The sequence below is a fragment of the Castor canadensis genome, chromosome 16 (genome assembly GCF_047511655.1).
Source record: "Castor canadensis chromosome 16, mCasCan1.hap1v2, whole genome shotgun sequence".
NCBI lineage: Eukaryota > Metazoa > Chordata > Mammalia > Rodentia > Castoridae > Castor > Castor canadensis.
Window position 1 is genome coordinate 66,917,474 of NC_133401.1, and position 19,165 is coordinate 66,936,638.

Here is a 19,165-nt window from a genome sequence, read left to right on the forward strand (position 1 = left end):
GATTTTGCTTGAAAAATGAAAGTTCTCTATTATAAATAAGAGACAAAAAATTAAGTTCTGTTTCTACCCTCTTTTTTATTTCCTTCTCCTTTTTCTTGTTCTTTTAAAAATATCTTTGGGGCTTGAACTCAGGGTATACACCTTGAGCCACTGCACTAGCCCTTTTTGTGAAGGGTATTTTCAAGACAGGGTCTTGAACTATTTGCTGAGATTCTCCTGATCTCTGCCTCTTGAGTAGTAGAATTATAGGTGTGAGCCACTGGTGCCCAGCTAAAAAATCTTTTTAAATTGTGACTAAAATTTTTCTTTTTAAACCGTTTTTAAATGTACAGTTCTGTAGTGTTAAGCATATTTAGCTATTGTGAAATAGATCTTCAGGACCTTTTCATCTTGCAGAATCAAAACTGTACCATTAAACAACTCTCCTTTTCTCCTTCTCCCTAGCCCCATTATTCACAATTTTACTTTGTGTATCCATATATTTGACTACTTTAGATACCTTGTGGCTGATGTGCTGCACACCTGTAATCTCAGCACTTGGGAGAAGGAGGCAGAAGGATGGAGAATGAGAAACCAGCCTGAGCCACATAGCGAGATCAAGACCCTGTCTCAACCAAAAATTAAATAAAAGTGAGCACAGTGTCTCACGCCTGTAGTCCTAGCTACTTTGGAGGTGGAGATTGCAGTTCAAGGCCATAAGTTCACAAGACCCCCATCTCAATCAGTGAAAAAGCTGAGCAAAGTGGCTTGTGCCTGTCATCCCAGTTACATGGGAATCATAAATAGGATTATAGGAAGATTGTGTTCCAGGCTGGCCTGGGCATAAACAGGGAGACTGTTCCAAAAAAAAGAAAAACTAAAGCAAGCACAAGGCCCTGAGTTCAAACTCTTGTACTGCTAAATAAAATAAGGAAAAAAGTTTAGTCATGCAGTTTTTGTCCTTTTGTAACTGATTTTTATTTGCTTAGTCTGATGTCTTCAAGGTTCATCCCCATACTATCATGTGACAGGATATTCTTTTAAGGTTGAACAGTATTCCATTGTAAGTATATGCCACATTTTGTTTATCCATCCATCCGTTGATGGACATTTGGGTTGCTTCCATTTCTTAGTTATCATGCTTCTTTGAACATGGCTGTGAAAAAATATCTCTGAGATCCGGCTTTCAATTATTTTGGCTGCACACCCAGAAATGGGCTTGCTGGATCATAAGGTAACTGCTTTTCTATAGCAATTGTACCATTTTATAATCCCATCCACAGTACACAAGGGTCCAACTTCTTCACATTCCTGTAAGCATTTGACTGTTGTATGTATGTTATTCCTGGATTATATTTTTATCAAAAATGTAATTTTTTAAAAGTTTTTCAGACTTTACCTGGTGTGGTGGCACAAACATGCAGTCCCATACTTGGGAGGCTGAGGCAGTGATAATGAGTTCCAGACCAGACTGGACTACATAGTGAGACCTTGTCTCAAAAACATGACCTGGGGGATGTACCTTAAAAGGTAGAGCACCTGCCTAGCAAGCATGAGGTGCTATGTTCCCAGTACCACCAAAAAATAAAATTGTTTTTTTTTCAAACTGGGGATCAGACTCACTGCCTTGGTTATGCTATGAAGGCACTCTACCACTGAGCTACATTTCCAGCCTCTGTGTTCTTATCTTTGTCATAATGATTTTTAGCTGAACCCATGGGCTCATGCTGAGTTTAGAGCATGGGAAGCAATCAGCCAGGGAAAAAGCAGACTGGTGAGCAAAAGTAATTGTGGCTGTTGGAGAAAGGCAAGAATTCACAGTTTGTCATAAAGGGAAAATTGAGAGGAAAAAAACAATACTGTGTGCGTTGTAGGCTTTTTGTTCCTTTTTTTTTTTTTTCTTTTTCTTTTCAGTGGCATGTTAAGGGAGCAGCAGGGGAAAAAGAATAATGAACTTTAGTGTGCATAAGGGAGCTGAGAAATGTCTTAAGGTGAGTGGAGGATTCTTGGGAGAACACCATGCAGAACAACCCAAAGGAGTAGCTCTGATTGCTAGCTAGAAAATGTTAGATTTTTGCAAACACGGACTCCAGTGAAAGAGTTTTGGAGTAACGAGTCTGTCATCTGGGTGTGGGATTACTGAGTTCAAAGAGGAACCAATGAAGCCACAGTAATAACAGGATGCCAGTAAGTTATCCTGATGTTGGTAATGGAGGAGGAAAGATAGTTGTTTGAGTGTCTTCGTGGAAAGAGGAAATAAGAAAAAAGGGTATTGTGTCTGTATCAAGTATGCGTAAGTGCATGTGCATGCTTGGTCTTTTAATTGTACATATTCTACTTGTTTCTTGCCCAACCTCTTGGCTCTGACTTCTTGGGCTCCCAAACAGAATCCACCTACTGCCAAATTTTCTGCATTCACATGGCTCAGTTTTTTATTTCTTTACATCTGTGCTCCTTGGAAAGAGGGCCCACCTACTAAAACTCAAGGAACTTAATTGCTTAGAAGATGGTCTTTGGCTTAATATGTTTATTGTGTGATCCTAAAATACCAAGTTGAAAACGTGTCTAACACTTGATCTTTGAACAACAGCGGTAGTATCCGTATATGTTTTTAATGGGAAGTGAGTTATTGCCTCTGTTATTTCAATGTTTTAGTGAGTACTCATTGTAAATTAGTATGCGAAAGGTCTTTTAAGTCCATTGTGAAACAATTTACAAATGCAAGCGGTTAGTTGGCAATGTATGAGTACAATGTTTTGAAACATACAATGTAGGAGCACAACGGCAATGTTTGAGTATTGTTTTGAAATTTTCTTGAATTTTTTTTTTTTTTTTTTTTTTTTGAGGTATTGGAGTTTGAATTCAGGGCATCACGTTTGCTAGGCAGGTGCTTTATCACTTGATAAAAGTTTTTGCTCTGGTTATTTTGGAGATAGTGTCTCATGTTTTGCTTAGGCAGGCATGGACCTTGTTCCTCCTGTTTTATGCTTTACAACCTTGGTGGGGTGAGGTGCCTGTGCCCAGCTTTTTCATTAGTTGAGATGGGATCTCACAAACTCCTTCCCTAGCCTTCCCCCCAACCAGGATCCTCCCCATCTCAGCCTCCCAAGTAACTAGGATTACAGGTGTGAGCCACCATACCAAGCTTGAAATTGCATCTTTTAACTATCTGGTTTTAGGAAAACCCCTTAATTTCTCTGGATTCACTTTCCTTATCTATAGGATGAAGTAAAGTAAAGTTTAGTTCTTTGATTTGAAAGCCTTAGTTTTGTTTTGTTTTTTTTGTTTTTTATAGCACTGGAGTTTGAACTCAGGGCCTCACACTTGCTAGGCAGGTGCTCTTTACCACTTAAGCCACTTCGCCAGGCCTGTTTTGTGTTACATATTTTTGAGATAGGGTCTTGGGAATTAATTACCTGGGACTGGCTGCAAACCATGATCCTCCTGATCTCTGCCTCCCAAGTAGCTAGGATTATAGGAGTGAGCCACTGGTGCCCAGCTGAAAGCTTTAGTTTTAAAAAAGGAAAGTGGGAGAGGTTAGTGGTCTTTATGAAATTTTTAGAATAGGAGCCAGCACATTTTACTTATTTTATTCTTTTTATATGTAGATCATGGAAGGGAAGTGGTTACTGTGTATGTTACTTGCCCTTGGAACTGCCATCATTCAGGCTCATGAGGGACATGATGATGATATGATTGATATTGAGGATGATCTCGATGATGTCATTGAAGAGGTAGAAGATTCGAAATCAAAACCAGATACCAGCACTCCCCCATCTCCAAAGGTTTGAAGTGCTTTTTGAATCTATTCTTTTTACCTCTTGGTAAAATAATTATGAAGATAGAGGTTGGGGGTGTAGTTCAGTGGTAGAGTGCTTGGCTGGCATGTGTAAGGCTCTGAGTTTGATCCCCAGCACTAAGAATATTTTCAAAAATAACAAATACAAGGACGAACTGGATCCTTTTCAAAGGAAAAGAAGTTAACTAAAATTGTTACTGATCTTTCTGGCAGCCTTTGTTATATATTGCCAAAGATCTGTATGGATTGAATTCAAGGGCCTGTTATGAGAGTTTTGTGACAGTTGGCAAGCCAAGAAAATAAGTTCTAAGAAAAGAATTTGCTGAAAAAGTTTTTTGAGACGTGGTCTCACTATGTAGTCCCAGGATGGCCTGGAACTTGTGACTATCCTGTCTCAGCATCCTCAGTGCTAGGATTTGCAGACATGAGCTACTATGCCCAGCTAAAATTTCAGTTCTTAATTCACTTTTATGTTTTTAACATAGGTTACCTACAAAGCTCCAGTTCCAACAGGAGAAGTTTATTTTGCAGATTCATTTGACAGAGGATCTCTGTCAGGGTAAGTATTTTTCTATGGAGAAAACTATTATAGGTGAACATCATGTAAATAAGATAGATCCCTTTTGGATGTCACTTTATCTAGTGACATTCTAGCCTTTGTATCTCCATTGTTCACCCTCTACCCTAAATTTTGTTTGGTAAAGCTTTTTCTCTTGAGTCTTAAAAGAATAATCTCAGTTTTGGTACTTTTTCTTACTGTTTGTGAGTTGAATATGATGTTTTATCATTAATTGTGTGACAGACTTAAATGTTGAAAGCAAAGTGGTTAAGTAGGGTAAGGAGCAGAATAGGTGCTGCTTTTATGAGTGTTTACATTGTTTCTCTTCACAGATCAACTGTTATTTGAATCTTAATTTTCGGGTTTGTCTTAACTACAGGTGGATTTTATCCAAAGCCAAGAAAGATGACACTGATGATGAAATTGCCAAATATGATGGTAAGAATTCCATTTGGTTTAGATATAATATCAGATTAAGGAGACGTGTTGTCTCCATGGCATCTTTTAAGGCTTGTTTATATGTTTTGTTTCTTTGTTTTGGTGGTATTGGGATTTGAACTCAGGACCTCATGCTTATGAGGCTTGGGCTCTACTGCTTGACCTGTTCCATCAGCCCTTAAGGCTTGTTTAAAAGAAGCTATGATTAAAGATTTTTTCCTTGAGAACTGTTGTGCCATCTTTTTTGTGTTCCCTTATGTGATAGGATTAGACCTATTTAATCACCTGTGCTGCTGTATGTTAGTTCTTTTCTAGGCATTGATGTAATGAGTATGCTACAGTTTATTTTTAAAAACTATCCTATTTAGCAAATATGTGTGCTTCATATTAATAGCCCAACTCTCAATAGATCAAAGGAATATGTTAAAAATTCCTTGGTTGGTTATGTTTAAAAGACCTCCAGAAGGTGTAGTTAAAGGGTAGAAAGCTCTTTTGTGTTGTCTTGTAGGAAAGTGGGAGGTAGATGAAATGAAGGAAACAAAGCTTCCCGGCGATAAAGGACTCGTACTGATGTCTCGGGCCAAGCATCACGCCATCTCCGCTAAACTGAACAAGCCCTTCCTATTTGATACCAAGCCCCTCATTGTTCAGTAAGTGAAATGCTTGTTTGATAAAAGCTTCCTAGCAGGGTAATAACAGAAAACATTATAAAGCTATTACTCTATGTAAAAAAAAAAAGAGAGAGATTATATAAATTACATTAGAATTTGGATGTGAATTTAAACATCGTGATATTAATTTTTTGTTTTTTTTTTTTAACTGCTCAACATTATTTTGGAGCACATTGGCTATTCATCCTTCTCATAGTAAATGAACATCTGGATTTTGCAAGAAATATTTACTGGGAATCTGAATTAAGGTTTAATTTTGTTTTACTTAAATATTTTTGTGGGATTGTGTAGCCATGCAAAAGAATAGAAGATGGAGTCTTTCTTAAAGATAAGCATATGACCTATGACAAAATTTAACGACCAGCATGGGGGAAAGAAATAACAAGATTTGCTCTTTCAAAATGTCATGTAGTTTTTTTGCTTTTCTTTCTGAAATTAGGTATGAGGTTAATTTCCAAAATGGAATAGAATGTGGTGGTGCCTATGTGAAACTGCTTTCCAAAACACCAGAACTCAACCTGGTAGGTACTTCTGTTTGTTGATGTAGCTAGCCACACACAAATTATTTACGAGTCTTAGGGCTTGGAATGTAGCTCAGTGGCCCAATGCATGCCTAGCATGTGAATGAGAGATGAGAGAGAGAGAGAGAGAAACAAAAGAAGGTTTTGTAAGACCTATGAAAATAAAAGTCTACTCCACTGCTGTTAACCTTTTGGAGGGTTGAAAATACTGACTTTGCCACTACAGTGCTTTTTACTTAAAATACAACTTTTCAAACAATTACCAACTGTATGTGATCTCTAGTTACTGACCTATTTTTTGGTTTTAGCAAGTTTGTTTTATGAAAGATCCGGTAACTAAATATATGTATTACTTTGTTTTTCTAAACCACATAAATACAGTATTTTAAATTTTCTGATGATTGCTTATTCCTTTTCAAACAAACCCTATGAAGGAATCAGCTTTTCTTTAACTGTGACTAATTTGTTTGGAGGTTTATAAGAGGAAGTGTCATACACTTTTGAAAGGTTAATTTTGAACTCTTTGACTTGAGTTACCTAAAATAATCCATCTTTGTTTTAAAGGATCAGTTCCACGACAAGACCCCATATACAATTATGTTTGGTCCAGATAAATGTGGAGAAGACTATAAATTGCACTTCATCTTCCGCCACAAAAACCCCAAGACGGGTGTATATGAAGAAAAGCACGCTAAGAGGCCAGATGCAGATCTGAAGACTTATTTTACTGATAAGAAAACACATCTTTACACATTAAGTAAGAAAAAACAGTAGTTTGGGTATTTTAAGGTTTTACGGGTTGTCATATGTTTAATGTAGAGATTGTATACCTGGAGATTAAGAACAGTCTTTGAGAGCTGCGGGCATGGCTCAAGCGGTAGAAACCTGCCTAATAAGTATGTAGTCCTGAGTTTAAACCCTGGTACTGTCAATAAACAAACAAAAAATCCAGAAATGAACTAAAAAAAAAAAAAAACTGTTGACTGGTGCTTTTGTGTCAAATCAGTTTATGTAGGTTTTTGATTTCTTTAGTGTCCATAAATGATGTCTTGGTGTTTTTTTGTTTTTTGCTTTGTCTTTTATTTCTGTTTGTGAGATGGGATCTCACCATATAACCCAGGATGACCTTGAGCTCTTTGATTTTCCTGCTTCAGCCTCCCAACTACTAAGATGCATCAACTCACATGACTAGTTCTTTGTTGTTTAATTTCTTTTGTGCGTGTTTGATTTTGTTGTTGTTGCCTCTGCTTCTCAAGTGCTAGAAGTTGTACACCTTCATACCTAACTTGTGTTACAAATTTTACCTGTCTGGCTAGGGATGTAGTTCAGCACATTTGCCTAACATGTACAATGCCCTGGGTTTAATCCCCAGCACAATTTTAAACCATCCTTTGTTCTGATTCCTATAAACCTGAGGAAATGACATTTACATTTTACAAATAAAAATCTGTGGGTTATCTTGTCCTATGCCCCCAAACCAGGCATTATTGATTCTAGTGCCTGAGCTCTTTGCTTGATGCTTCCACAGTGGTGCTTTCTGTTAGAAGTTGTGACATAGTGATGAAGGGAGTTTGGAAATGAGTGGTTAATTAACTGCTTTTAATTGTATTTTTTTCAGTTTTGAATCCAGATAATAGTTTTGAAATACTAGTTGACCAATCTGTTGTGAACAGTGGAAATCTACTAAATGACATGACCCCTGCTGTAAATCCATCACGTGAAATTGAGGACCCAGAAGACCGGAAGCCTGAAGACTGGGATGAAAGACCCAAAATACCAGATCCAGATGCTGTCAAGCCAGATGACTGGTGAGACTTGGGGACTTACCTTTGAGTATAAGGGAGTATCTTCCACATGGCTTAAGCATCCAAATGCTGATTGAATGAGATCTGATCATTTAAATGTTCTGTGATGCAAACTGGGAGAGATGGTTCATGTCTCAGGCTGAGGCAGGAGGAACAAGAGTTTACCCCAGCCTAGCGGGCCTGTCTTGAAAGAAAGGAGTTGAGCACTGGTGGCTTACACCTGTAATCCTAGCTACTCAGGAGGCAGAGATCAGGACAATCACTGTTCAAAGCCATCCTGGGCAAATAGTTCGTGAGACCCTATCTTGAAAAAACCCATCACAAAAAAAGGGCTGGTGGAGTAGTGTAGGCCTCAGTTCAAACCCCAGTACTGTTTAAAAAAAAAAGAAAAAGAAAAATCTATGATGCCATCAATCTGCAGGAGAAAATTAGATTACTATAGCTGAAAAGGGGCCAATAGTGATAATCTAGATTGTCACACAGGATCTTATAAACCATAAAATGCAAAATCAGTGATATAGTTTGTCTTTTGTGATACAGTTAGTTGGTGACATTCTTTTGTCCCAGCCATTCAAGTGCTCTTTGTTGTTGTTTTGGTTGTTACTCCTTTTTTTGGTGCTAGGGATTGAACTCAAGGCTTTATGCATGCTAAGCATGTGTTCAGCCACTGAGCTACACCCTCAGCCCCTCCACTGTGTCTGAATTCACATTTAAAGCTAAAGCCTTCAAATGTTAAATTTTAATTTGGAAAAAAATGTTTTACCTAATCAATATTCTATGATCTCTGCTGTGTGGGGGATGGGATAATACAGAGCTCCAAGAACACTGTTTCAATACACAGAGTTCCCAGTCCAGTTGTGACACAGGTAAGTACCATTAGTTTGTAGAGTGGTAAATAGGCTAGGAGAAGATCACCAGTGTACCAGGCATGGTTGCTTAGGGTAAAGCAAATTGAGATCTGAAAGCTCGGTGGGATTTAACTAAGTGGTAGAGATGGAAAAAGCATTCCTAGTTGAAGAAGAACATGTGCTGAAGTAGAGCAGCTCATGCATGCATGAGTTTAACATGGATGAGAGAAATAAACTATTACATTGTCTTTTGTGTAGGGTGAAAGTGGGAGAATGATGAAAAATAAGACAAGTGGGGTCATGTTCTCATACGGCCACATTTGAACTCCAATTTAGTAACTTGCAGAAATGTCAGAAGAGCAAAGAAATAATAAAAAAGCAGGTCTTACCATTTTTAAAATAAAATAAAAATACTTTGCTGAGTATCCTGTACTTAGCAATTAAATTCTAGTTGATCTTTTCCTTCTTGAAAGTTAAGATATATGGACCAGGCAGAGGGACTCAATCTTGTAGTCCAGCAACTCAGAAGGTAGAGATTGGGAAGACCACAGTTCAGGTCAGTCCAAGCATAAAGTCTCTGAGACCCCATTTCAACTAATGCCTGGATGTGATGGCATGTATCTGTCATCTCAGCAACACAGGTAAACACAAATCACAGAATCGCAGTTCACGCTGGTTGGAGCATAAATAGAAACCCTATCTCAGAAATAATCAACGCAGAAAGGACTGATGGAGTGGCTCAAGTGATGAGTGCCTGCCTAGCAATTTCAAGGTCCTGAGTTCAAAATCCAGTACTACTTTAAAAAAAAAATGTTAAATGTATCTGAACTTTTATGAAGCACTAGTATAAATGTGGTTTATTTGTGTATATGGTGTTAGATTTAGAGTCAGATTTGTTCAGTATTGTGTTCCCTAACTAGCTGTTTTGTTCTAGGGATAGATGGGAGGAAATGTTGGATTAAAAAAAAAAAAAGATCAGTTGAAAGACATTCTTGAGGTTCTCATACACTTTAAAACTTGGACTGGCAGGGGTAACTTAAGTGGTTGCAGCATCTGCCCAGCAATTGAGGCCAAGTTCAAATCTCAGTCACAAAAAAAAAAAACAAAAAACAGTTCAGGAAAACCTGGGCTAGGTGCTGGTGGCTCATGTCTGTAATCTTAGCTGTTTAGGAGGCCTAAGTCAGGAGGATTGGAAGTTTGAGGCCAGCCTGGGCAAATAGTTCAAGAGACTCCCCCATCTCCAAAATAACCAGAGTAAAATGGACTGGAGGTGTGGCTCAAGTGGTAGAGCGCCTGCTTTGCAAGTGCAAAGCCCTGAGCTCAACCCCAGTTCCGCAAACAAATTACCTGGTACTGTTATTGCTCAGTGAGTGCAATGAGGCTTTGTGTTCAATCCCCAGCAATACAGTCTTGCCAAGGATAGAGGATATCTCTGGTTATCAATTAAAGTGATATTATCTTACAGCAACTGCATAAAACTTTGAAATGGGTACTTTCGATTAACTTTTATCTTAGGAGTAATTTTTTCAGGTATACAAACAGTGGTCTTTATTGTATTCCAATGTTATGCAATTATCACGACTGTCTAATTTTATTTTTTTGGTGGTACTAGGGTTTTGAACTTAGGGCCTCATGCTAGCTAGGTTCTACCACTTGAGCCATTCCACCAGCCCAGTTTTGTGTTGTATTTTCAAAAACTATTTACCCAGGCTTGCTTCAAACCAAGATCCTCCTGATCCCTGCCTCTGGAACAGTTATAATTACAGGCTTGAGTCCCCAGTGCCCAGACTAATTTTAAAAGTATGTTTATCACCCCCCATATACTTAGTCCCCTTGCCACAGCTCCTGGCAACTGCTAACCTGCTCTGTGGATTTTCCCATTCTGGATATTTCATGTAAAGAGAGTAGTATGGGATATGTGTCTTATTTCAGGCAGATGAAATGTTAACATAAATGTTTTTAAGGTTCATCTTTGTTGAAACATGTACACATAACTCATTCCTTTTTATAACTGAATATTTCATTATGTAGATAATATATTTTAATTATCCTTTGGTAGTTGATGGACATTTAGGTTGTTACCCCTTTTTTATTGTGATTATGAATAATGTACTTATGACTGTTCACATACTGGGTTTTGTTTGGATATGTACTTTCACTTCTCTTGGGTAGATGTCTAAAAATGGAATTGTTGGGTCATATGGTAACTAATTTTTTTTGAAGAACTATCAAAACTTTTCCAAAGTAGTTGCACCATTTAATTTTTCTGCCAGCAGTGAATAAGACTTCCAGTTTCTTCATATCTTCCTCACCAACCCTTGGTTGTTTTTTTTTTCTTTTTTTGCGGTACTAGGGTTTGAACTCAGGGCCTACAACTTGAGCCACTCCACCAGCCCTTTTTTGTGAATGTTTTTTTTTGAGATAGGGTCTCACAGAACTGTTTGTCCTGGCTGGCTTTGAACCTCGAGCCTCCTGATCTCTGCCTCCTGAGTAGCTAGGATTATAGGCGTGAGCCACCAGTGCCCAGTTTTATCAGTCTTTTTTTTTTTTTTTTTAATTCATATGTGCATACACTGTTTGGGTCATTTCTCCCCCCTTCTCCCACCCCCTCCCTTATCCCCCTATCAGTCTTTTTTATTGTAGGCATTCCATGTGGTTTTGATTTGCAGTTCCCTGATGGCTAATTATGTTGAGTAGCTTTTCTTTTTTATTATTATTATAAAAATTTTTTATTATATATATTTGTTTTACCTGGGGGGGGGCAGGAATTAATAATGACAGTTCCAATTAAGCTTATTGTACGTTGGTTAGATCATCCCCATCTTCTCACCCCATCTGTTCCCTCCCTGCCCCATTTAAAGCAATTGAAAGAGGTTTGTTATATAGCATATGAGGTCCATCAACTATATATACCTTTACCTTAATCTCCTTAATTCACCCTCTCTGGTCCCACTAGTACATCCCCAGACACACTGTACCTATTTTACAGTCATGTCTTTCATTATTAATATTCAAGTTGATGTTCAAAAGAGTTTCTCTATCCCCACCATGGGTATACTTTATTTTAGCCCATTCAGCCCCTTCCATTACTCTCCCTTACTCCTTTACCTCCCACCCCTCCTTTTTCAACAGCTTTTAATACATATCCTTATATCCTCTGCCTTCACAGATGTTATATTTTATGATACTACTGATGTGTGTTAAGTATCTTTTCATGTGATACTCATTTTTGGTTATTTGTAGTTCCTTTGGAGAAATGTCTACTCAAATAATTTTGAGTTGTCTTTTTTGCTGAATTGTAAAAATTCCTTATTATGGATAGTAGGCCCTTTTCAGAAATATGATTTACAAATACTTTCTAGGAGGAATTATTTTAAATTTTGATATTAGGACCTAAATATTTTTGGGCTGCTGTTTCAGTTGCACAGAGTGACAGTACACTGTGATTCTCTGGCCAGTGCTGTCATAACTGGTGCTTCTGTGTTTAAGGGATGAAGATGCTCCTGCTAAGATTCCAGATGAAGAGGCCACAAAACCTGCAGGCTGGTTGGATGACGAGCCTGAGTATATACCTGATCCAGATGCAGAGAAGCCAGAGGATTGGTAAGAATTTGAGTTAGTGTTTATTTTTATTATTTTGTTACTAAAGTAAACTTAATACTTATATACAGCCAAGTACCTGAACTTAAGGAGAGAGCTCTACAGTTTTAATTGTATTTCATTATTTGTTACTGGATGTGAGAAATAAGAGAAGATGGTGTTCTGTAGTATTACGCAGGTCTCAGGAGTGCTGGACTGGCTGGATGTTCATAGTTCTGCATCTTATTTGTAATTTGTTGTTTACATTTCCACAGGGATGAGGACATGGATGGAGAATGGGAGGCTCCTCAGATTGCCAACCCTAAATGTGAGTCAGCTCCTGGGTGTGGTGTCTGGCAGCGACCTATGATTGACAACCCCAATTATAAGGGCAAATGGAAGCCTCCCATGATTGACAATCCTAACTACCAGGTTTGTGCCTTTTGATAGTTAAGTGCTTTCATTAATCTGTGTGTATCTAGATAGAAGTTTTTATCTGTAGTGGGACTGCCAGGTGGCCACTATTTTCAAACTGTTGAATAGAGAGCAGAAAGTAAAGTTTGTGAGTTAAATGTTACAACACCAAATGTAGAATTGCTTTGTGATTTATGGTAAAGAGAGGAGAAATGGAGAGTTTGTTATCTCAGTACCTGTCAGATGGCAGCCTTAGGATCTAGATTTTAAGATTGCCCTCTTTGTGACATAGAGTATAAGGGACTGTGATAGGGGTTGGCACCTTGATATGTCAAGTCTGCTCACTTCTTGGCCTCAATGTCTTCATCTGTGAAACACAGGCTCACATGAGATGATGAGCATGCCTGTAGTGGAGTTAGGGAGCGCCACATTTGCTGTGGAAGTGTACTCACTCAGACCTCTTTTCTGGGTTTCTTGTTGTTTTGCTTTTTGTTTGTTTTTGCGATACTAGAGTTTGCTCTTTTCTGTTTCTAACCAATAGAACTATTTATAATCATTGATTTCTCCTTTGTCAGACTTTTAAGATTTACGGTATATGCCTATCCATGCATACAATAGGTGTATGGTTTTCTGTTGTAAAATGTATTTAATTGTGCACTTAAACAGTTAAGATAAAATGAAAATTTTCACTCAATAATTGCCATTTAGCTGTTCTTTAGTGGCCATGTACTGAATTGCCATTTTTGCTTTTAGAGTCTGTGTAGCAGTAAATCATCTTTGTATATGTCTGATTTCTGTAGTAAGTTTTTCTAACAAGGCATTAGTTTGGAAAAGGTCATGAATATTAGAAATCCAAGAAACAGTATATAAAAAATCATCACTTCCTTGATGATGCAGAATCATCAAAATAGTTGTTTTTTTGTTGATCATCATCTGAAGTAAATTTCTCAAAAAAATTTATTTATTTATTTATTTTTTAGGGAATCTGGAAACCCAGGAAAATACCAAATCCAGACTTTTTTGAAGATCTAGAACCTTTCAGAATGACTCCTTTTAGTGCTATTGGTTTAGAGCTGTGGTCCATGACTTCTGACATTTTTTTTGACAACTTTATCATTAGTGGAGATCGAAGAGTTGTTGACGATTGGGCCAGTGATGGATGGGGCCTGAAGAAAGCTGCCGACGGGGCTGCTGAGGTTTGTGCTTGCTCATTTCCAGTGCATTCATATCTGCTACTATAGGTAACTACAAAAGTTTGTGAAAAGCCCTCTTAGTGTTTGTCTTTTCCATTATTTGGGAAATAGTGTCACAAGAAAGTATAGCTATATATGCCTGCTAAAGACAAAATACTGGAGTTTTGGACAGGATTTCATTAGTCTGATGTAGTGACTTTAGACTCTTTTTGTGTTATGTGCAGGGTGTTTGCCACAAGAGTTTATAAGACAGCCTTCATTTTTTTTAAACAGACCCTAACCAGAGAGTTATTAAATTGACACTACCCAGAGACCACCCTTCTTCATGACGTACTTCCAGGATTGCATGCTTGCACCTCCACTCAGTTTTCATTTCTTTTATTCTGAGTGAAATTGAACATCTTTTCCTACGTTTAACATATATGTCTCAATTTATTATTTAGGGTATGCTCTTAAAGAATCTTTGTTTATCCTGTGTACACAATTTTCAAACAACTAGTGATGTGACTGAGATACTAAAATTAAGAAATTCTAATTTCCCTTTTACATTATATGAAAATCTTAGCTTGACCCCTTCTTAAAAGGAGGAGCCTAAGTAGTGCCATGCTGTTACTGAATAGTTGGACAAGCAGAACAACTTGTTTTTGGTGTCAGAAGCCAGTATTTTGCATCATTGCTATCTTGTCTTTCAGCCAGGTGTAGTGGGGCAGATGCTGGAGGCAGCTGAGGAGCGCCCATGGCTCTGGGTGGTCTACATTTTGACTGTAGCTCTGCCTGTGTTCCTTGTTATCCTCTTCTGCTGTTCTGGAAAGGTAGGAATGGTTTTTTGGAACCACTTAGAAAGAATTTGTGATGTTAAAAATAACTAAAATAGGGCTGGTAGACTAGCTCAAGTGGTAGAGAGCCTGCCTTGCAAGCATGAGGCCCTGAATTCAAACCCCCTCCGCCCCCACCCCCCCACACACACACAAAAAAAAGGTTAAAGAAAATAAACTATATCAGTGAGGTTTTCTTTGTAGCAGCTACATAATGACTGGGCCCCATTTTGTGTTGACTTCTAAAACATTCACTACTATTTGGTGGCCACTTATTTTGTCCAGATAGGAGTAGGATTTATGTCCCTCTGTTGTCACTATTATTTAACTTACTCTGTTACTCAAAATTTGTTGCAATTTTTTCCAATTTTTAAATTGTTCTAGATAGGGGTACATTGTAGCATTTACAAAAATTTTTACAGTATATCAAATATGTGATACTTCAATTCACCCCCTCCCCTGGTGGCAACTTTCTAAGAAAAAAGAATAACAACTTAGATATAAAATCAGCCATCTGGGCACAAACTTTTGTTTCCTCTTGGCATTGCTGTTTCAGTTCTACTTTGTAATTTCACCTTTGATTTCTCATTATCGTTTTCTCCCTTACTGCCCCCACCCAGTCAAAAACAATACATGTAGGGTTCCACAGCCTCATTGTTTTTCTTGTTTAGCCCTCGTAGAAAGCTCTCTGCTTCTGTTGAGGATTATGCTTCACTTGGCATTCATAGCACTTTGTAACCAGATCCAGAGTTCTCTTTTCAGCCTTATGCCATCACTATTTCTGTGCCTAAGTCAACTTGACATGCTAGACCTGAACTTTCCCACCTGACCCTTTGTTCTTACTGTTTCTTCTACCTACCACACATGTACTCATGAAGAGAAACCTCTCTGAGATAGGAGTTACATCTTTCTATAAATCTGCCCCATATACAGCCTGGTACAGAACTTTGCCCAGAGGTGTTCAGTGATTATATGATAATGTAATACATGAAAATGTGAGCAAAGTTATATTTTGGGGAACATTTCAGAAACAGCCCACTGCTATGGAGTACAAGAAAACAGATGCTCCCCAACCAGATGTGAAGGAAGAAGAAGAGGAAAAGGAGGAGGATAAGGATAAGGGAGATGAGGAGGAAGAAGGTGAAGAAAAACTTGGTAAGAAGTAGTCCCCTCAAAATCTGCTTTAAATGAAGAGACCGAGATGTTGTTTTAAACCCTGATAAACAACTTGCAATGCAGGTTTAGATGACACTAATTGTCACCAAAGTCAAGTGTAAAGTTTTACTCAGTTGTTTCATTTCTGTCTTAGAAGAGAAACAAAAAAGTGATGCTGAAGAAGATGGTGGTACTGTCAGTCAAGAGGAGGATGATAGGAAACCTAAAGCAGAGGTAAAAGAAGGGGTAATACCTTTTTTATTTCACACAACTAAATTGAAAGTACATTTTAAGTAAAGGGGATATTTTCATAGGGTAATTTACAATAGCTGTGGCAGTAAAAAAAATTTGTGAAAGTAGGATCTTAATGGTACAGGTCAGCATTTCATTAGATAATTTTAAGCTACATCTGATTCTCAAAAGTATTTTTCTGTGCTGAACATGGTTTTCTGAGATAAGCAGAAGTGTCGGGGGCAATATAATAGATGCATTCTAAGATGAGAGTGTTATCTATCTGTCTACCTCTCCTCAAAAGTATTTTCTGCACAAATTACTGTATCCTAACTTTGTCCCTACTCATGGGTTCATTCATTCACTTAACTATTTGTTGAGTGCCCATTATGTAGCAGGCATTCAAAGATAACCCTGCCTTTGGGGGGCTTAAATTCTAGTAGGGGAAGCTAGATAATAAGCACTAGACATTTAGAAGGAATGACACTATATTAGATGAGCTATGAGAAGTTAGGATGGGAAATGGTAGCAGAAGTGCTGGAGGTGGGGTGGGTTACAGTATCAAAGACCTGATTGGAAAGATGACATTTGAGCAAAGACTTGAATGAGACAAAAGGACTTTTCTGTTAGGATGTCTATGGGAAGAGCATTCTAGGTAGAGTTCAGTCAGTAATGAGGCCTAAAGCAGTAGTGCAAACGGCCAGGATGGCCAGTAGTGAGTAAGAGTGGAGAAAGGAGGATGGCAAAGGCTCCAGATGTGGTGGGCTTCACAGGCCATTATGTGAACTTGGCTTTTTCCTCCTAGTATAATGGGCAGCCATTGTGGGCTTTGGAGCACAGATTTGACAGGATCTGATCACTCTGGTTTCTCTAGGTCAGGGAGAGACCAATTAGGAGGTCCTGTAATAATCTAGACAAGCTGTGATAGTTCTGAAGAGATTGATAGGAGAAAAGGGTAGTTGAAGGGTTTCTGGATCTAGGTTCTGTGGGTTATGCAAGAGAGAATACTTAACTGTCCATACCTTTGCTTACCATTGTCTTTTCTCCAGTACCTCTGTGTGTGGTTCATAGTGCAAAACTATTCAGGTTTCTTTTCTAGCTGCCTTAGCTCTGCCTTCCTGTTGATAAAGGTCAGTGCTGTTTTTACCTTGCGTTTTTAATGAATGTGTTCTATCTTAAGTAGAATGCAGGTCCTAAAGGTAGGGACCACATCTCACATGCTTTTTCATCTCCCAGACTGTCTCATTTAATAAAAAATGTTGCTCCTGGGATTAAGTAAAGGTAGCATTTACAATGCTAGTGATTGACAATCTTAAGAATTTGTGGTAGAGTAGAAACAGCACTGGGTTTATAATCTACAGATTGTCTTCCATCTTATTTTGGATCAAAATGGAGCTAACGTGCCCACAGGCAAGTAGTTTGTTTAGGATTAAGCAAGGTAACATGTAAAAGTAGAGAGTCTGATCCTTTTTAAAGAAAATGTTTATGGACTTGGTTGAGAAAAGTACAAACTGAATACATATATTCCCGCTACTACTGTGGGTGACAAGCAGTGTGTTTTGTGTGTTTTCTTCTCTTTCTTTTTTTTTCCTCAAATGGCTTGCTCTTAGTCTTACTTGTTCTTAGAAATTTGGTAAAGTTTTCTTTTTAAATGTACCAGTTATAGTGAATTTTTCTTTTTTTCAACCAATAGGAGGATGAAGTTTTGAACAGATCACCAAGAAACAGAAAGCCACGAAGAGAGTGAAACAATCTTAAGAACTTGATCTGTGATTTCCTAATCCCTCCCCTTCCCTGCAAGTGTGGTCCTAGGAGAGGGCCTGGCATATCTTAGGTTGAAACTCAGAAAACCTCAAGACGACACCACCAACAGGTTCCAGCTGAACACTAGTCTGTGTAATTTTAAACATCTAGCAGTAAATAATTGCAGTTGTGACATAAAGGGCCCTGTTTCTGTAGAAAAGAAAACATTTAACATAATGGTTGTGAAATGTAACATGAAGCAACTAACTTGCATTTTTGTTTTGTTTTTAAACTTTTTTTTTAAATAGAATGATAGAATTTTTGTCAGTCTAAAATCTTGGCTTAATTTAATATATTAATCTGTCCATGCAGAATAACACCAACATTTAGAAATGCTGGGGGTGGGGAGGGTGAATTGCAGTTTTTACAACAATTTTTTTTAAGTTTGGTATTATAAAACATTCAAATGTCCCTTAAAACTGATAATCATGTTAAAGTAAAGTTATTTGTGGTTATAATCTCATTTTGATAACTTCCATTACTCAATTCCTCCTAAGGAATTGAGGGAGACGGATTGAATGGAAGCCCAATTTTATATATAAAAGTTCCATTTAAGTTGTATTAAAAATAGACATACAAAAAAACCCTTTTCACTTGATGTTGGTTAGACCATAAAGTTTGTGTGTTCTGTTGCCCTTCAAACTGCTCAGTTCTCAAGGCAGCTTTTGCAGTTAGTGGAGGAGGTGGTTTAATGCAGCACTCAGGCATTTGTACTTGACACATAGGGAGTGTCTGTGCTCCAGCCTCCTGGAGTGTGTGGCTTTTTAAGGGATGGGATGGGACAGGGCAGGTGGGGTCCAGAGTAGATGTGTTCATCACTTGTTCCACTGTGTTAATACTGTTTTCCTTACCTATCCCCCCATCCCCAGCTTTCTCCTGCTATGCATTTTCTTCACAGCGCAGCTTGCAGTCCGTTGCTGAAAATGATTATAAAGCTCTGCATAGTGTTAAAGCTTATTGTGATTTTGTGTATGTTTCTTTTTAAGCAGACCCACGCCTTTCCAGGGTCAAAGTACAAGATAGAATACAAACTTTCATTTTTATCCATTTTCTTTTCTCTGTGTAAAGACTTCAGAAGTCTAATTCAGAGGTGGGCCAATTCAGAATTGACTGTAATTGATCACATGCTAAAAGTATTTATGGGAAGAGTGACATATAGCATGAATTATCTGATTTTTGTAGGGTATTTTAAGACTTCATTTGCAATTCATGTAACAGTTGTGTCTTAAATTTACACAATAAAGCAGTCCTGTTCAATTTTTTTTTTTAATGTGGCTTGAAGAATTTTTTTCAAGTGAATTTTAGATCTGCTTTTTTCATGTGGAATGCAGATGGGTGCTATCAGAGCCTCTTCC

General features: G+C 37.9%; 1 protein-coding gene across 2 annotated transcripts in view; it reads left to right on the forward strand.

Moving 5' to 3' along the window:
* The window catches only part of Canx (calnexin), a 29,219-nt gene extending 10,139 nt beyond the window's left edge, over positions 1 to 19,080 (forward strand). For both annotated transcript variants that reach the window (XM_020164214.2, XM_020164213.2), the window contains 14 exons: positions 3,588 to 3,764; positions 4,264 to 4,337; positions 4,717 to 4,775; positions 5,284 to 5,425; positions 5,886 to 5,967; positions 6,532 to 6,724; positions 7,586 to 7,775; positions 12,110 to 12,223; positions 12,475 to 12,631; positions 13,594 to 13,809; positions 14,499 to 14,618; positions 15,650 to 15,776; positions 15,931 to 16,010; positions 17,701 to 19,080. In XM_020164214.2, the coding sequence (XP_020019803.1) occupies positions 3,591 to 3,764; positions 4,264 to 4,337; positions 4,717 to 4,775; positions 5,284 to 5,425; positions 5,886 to 5,967; positions 6,532 to 6,724; positions 7,586 to 7,775; positions 12,110 to 12,223; positions 12,475 to 12,631; positions 13,594 to 13,809; positions 14,499 to 14,618; positions 15,650 to 15,776; positions 15,931 to 16,010; positions 17,701 to 17,754 (1,782 nt within the window). In that variant the 5' untranslated portion in view covers positions 3,588 to 3,590 and the 3' untranslated portion in view covers positions 17,755 to 19,080. The remainder of the gene's footprint in view (positions 1 to 3,587; positions 3,765 to 4,263; positions 4,338 to 4,716; positions 4,776 to 5,283; positions 5,426 to 5,885; positions 5,968 to 6,531; positions 6,725 to 7,585; positions 7,776 to 12,109; positions 12,224 to 12,474; positions 12,632 to 13,593; positions 13,810 to 14,498; positions 14,619 to 15,649; positions 15,777 to 15,930; positions 16,011 to 17,700) is intronic.
* Positions 19,081 to 19,165: the final 85 nt, after the last annotated feature.